This window comes from Beta vulgaris, chromosome 1, assembly GCF_026745355.1.
Source record: "Beta vulgaris subsp. vulgaris cultivar EL10 chromosome 1, EL10.2, whole genome shotgun sequence".
Lineage (NCBI taxonomy): Eukaryota > Viridiplantae > Streptophyta > Magnoliopsida > Caryophyllales > Amaranthaceae > Beta > Beta vulgaris.
Window position 1 is genome coordinate 26663060 of NC_079202.1, and position 3133 is coordinate 26666192.

The 3133-nt window shown below is 37.2% G+C and overlaps 1 protein-coding gene across 1 annotated transcript; it reads right to left on the minus strand.

Moving 5' to 3' along the window:
- Positions 1-621: 621 nt before the first annotated feature.
- LOC104899548 (protein FAR-RED IMPAIRED RESPONSE 1-like) lies at positions 622-2765 on the minus strand. The gene is made up of 4 exons (XM_048636287.1): positions 2540-2765; positions 1214-2223; positions 1048-1113; positions 622-816 (listed from the first exon to the last, which is right to left on the minus strand). Exons 1-4 carry the CDS (start codon positions 2763-2765, stop codon positions 622-624), a joined length of 1497 nt encoding a protein of 498 aa, XP_048492244.1.
- Positions 2766-3133: the final 368 nt, after the last annotated feature.

The following is a 3133-nucleotide window of genomic DNA, read 5'->3' on the forward strand; positions in this document are numbered from 1 at the left end:
AGTTCTAAATGGTTTGATATGTTCAAGTTATAATTGGTTTGATATGTTGAAGTTCTAAATGGTTTGATATGTTTAAGTTATAATTGGTTTGATATGTTGAAGTTCTAAATGGTTTGATATGTTCAAGTTATAATTGGTTTGATATGTTGAAGTTCTAAATGGTTTGATATGTTCAAGTGCTAAATGGTTTGATATGTTCAAGTTCTAAATGCTTTGATATGTTCACTATGTTTTGATATGTTCAAGTTCTAAATGGTTTGATATGTAATGTGTCGTAAAATATAAATATGTGACAATGTTGACTTATATTTCGTGATTTACTTATTTTTTGCAGCAGTTGACGAATGCGGAGTCTTGATACATAGACGCGTACGCCAACCCGCAAGACTACGTCATTTTTTTGCAGTTGTTTCATCTGTGTTAATAGTAATGTAATTATTATATTTTGGAACTATTTTCCCAGCTATCAAACAATTGTCTTAATCAAACAATCAAATGCTTAATTGTCTTATTTATTTTTAATTACAATGTTGTTTTGGATAACTTTTGTGATTAAGTAATAGTGTGATTAAATGATTTATCATTGGAGTTGTGTAGGGTGTCAGAGGTTTTTAACAATGGCTACAAAAGTCCAGTCCCCAAAAGCCCAGTCCCCAAAAGCCCATTCCCAAAAAGCCAGTCCCCAAAAGCCCAGTCCCCAAAAGCCCATTCCCATAAAGCCAGTCCCAAATCCCTAAAGGCGAGTCCCAAAAGGCAAGTCCCCAAAACCCCTGTCCCACAAGACCAGTCCCAAGTCCCAAAAGGCCAGTACCAAACCTACAAAAGCCCACTACTATCACCAAATGCCATGCCAAGCCCAGTCCGAATCATATGGCTAAAAGCAAATCGAAGAGACAAGTGGCTCCAACAAAAATAAAACATGGGCTATTTCTTGGACTTGCTCTCAACATAACATACAAATAATATACCAACAACTCATATTTGTATATAACAATATGCGAAGAAATGATGCTTATGGTATTAACTTGACCCTGACCATATATTAACCTGTCCTCCTAATTCATGACCTTCATCATAATCGCTCTCTGAATTGCAGGCTTCTTCATCATCAACCTAACCAACAATGACAAATATAAACCCAATTAATATATATACCCTGCAAATTTCAACCCATGCATAGCAAGTTAGCAACATTGAAATATATAGTCAATACCTTGCCATCTTTGTTCCCTTTCTTCTGTTTTTTGGATCCTTGCCCCTTCTCGATGCATGAAGGGAATCGAACTGAGCGCGATCCTTTATGTGCCTTCCGAGGGGGGTCCTTCACGCCCTGCTGCATGTTTACCGAACCAGGAGTAACATCTTGTGTAACTGTATTATTACCCATAGATGAAGGAGTGCCTTCTTTCGGTCCATTACTAGTAATCTTCAATGACTTCCTCTCATTTATGCGATCATCAAGCAACTTAAGTGCTTCGACTACTAGATCAACTTCACCACAATAAGCCGCCTTCAAGCAAATGGGGTCGAATAGGACCATCATTTTATCATAACACATTACCTCTTCAGTTTTGGACGGATCATGATACGCCACTTTTATCATGGTATGTTTTCGAATGACATCCTTCCTCCACCGATCAAGGATGTATTGTGAAGGAATTTCTTTTATGTTCAAAACATCATACAAATTAATGATGTGCCTATACAAAATACCATGACACTCAAACATCTTACATTCACAACATGCCAACAACGTACCTAAGTCAATTTTCACCCGATAGTTCCTTCTCTTATTCGTAGGTACCTCCTTCTTAGTATCCTTGCATATAACCCATATTCTATCTGCAAATGTATGCTCCTCTATGTTGTGTGTTAATTTTTGAACCCCTCTCCAATGGACATACAACAATTTAAGACACTCCGCTTGCACTTCCTTAAACTTACCATCTGTGTATAGTTTTTGGAACACAACTTCCGCTTTACAATCAGTAGCAAGTTGTCTTACATACCTACTACTATTTGCGTCTGCTACTTTCTCAGAATTTGCCCTACTCTCCATAGCATTGCAATATTGTTCCGCAAAATCACACAGCTTCGTATTCTTATGCACATAACCGTCAAAAAAACTATTAATACTTTCTGAACGTTGCGTCGTCTTCATACCAGCCCAAAATATGTGCTTCATATATGCCGGAGCCCACATCATCCTCTCCTTATACAAACCTACATTACCACAAAATTAATCAATCAGACTTTAATAACAATTACCTACTTATTCCTCCACTACAATTAAATATTCATATACACTACCAGCATCTAACCACCAATTATGTTGAATCATATACTACAACATCTCACCACAAATTACGTAACAAACCAGATGCTACTAATTTTATGATAATCATCATGTGGTTTCCAAACTACCCAATCATTTCTAAAGCATGCTACTGCTATATAAAACATGCTACTGCTATATTAGACATGCTATGCTAAATAAAACGTGATTAACATGCTATGCTAATCATTCGTATATAATCACCTTCAAGCCACTTATCTTCCCCGAGTCCGTATTTTGATATTGCAGCACACCATTGAACTTCAAATTCTTCACCTGACACACTGTCATATATGGCATCAAAAAGTACCCTTTTGAACTCCCTATAAAGCGCGTACTTACCCAGCTTCTTACCAAACTTCATAAGAATGTGCCATAAACACCAACGGTTCCAAGTTCCTGGCATAGCATTCACCAACGCCTTCCTCATCGCAGCATCTTGATTAGTAAGAAAACAATTAGGCGCCTTACCACCCATACACTTCACCCAAGTACTAAAGACCTAAGTATAACTTTCAGCATCCTTGTGAGATATTAAAGCACATCCTATTAATATACTTTGACCATGGTGATTTACTCCCAAAAAATTAGCAAAAGGAAGTACATAATCATTAGTAAGGTAGGTAGCGTCAAAACATACAACGTCCCCCAAAATACTCATACGCTGCACGACTTCTCGCATCAACCCACATGACATCTTTCATGTGACCTTCATCATCCAAATGATGCATGTGAAAGAATTGTTGGTTATCATCAGTCATTTTGTCAAAATAACTCAACATGGCATTAGCATCTCCG

Excerpts from the sequence above, each read along its gene's own strand:
- LOC104899548 (XM_048636287.1), bottom strand. The coding sequence starts at position 2,765 with ATGAGGAAGGCGTTGGTGAATGCTATGCCAGGAACTTGGAACCGTTGG. Across the intron at positions 2,224-2,539 it reads GGAAGATAAGTGGCTTGAAG|GTTTGTATAAGGAGAGGATG; the intron begins GTGATTATATAC and ends GTGGTAATGTAG. Across the intron at positions 1,114-1,213 it reads AAGGGAACAAAGATGGCAAG|GTTGATGATGAAGAAGCCTG; the intron begins GTATTGACTATA and ends ATTGTTGGTTAG.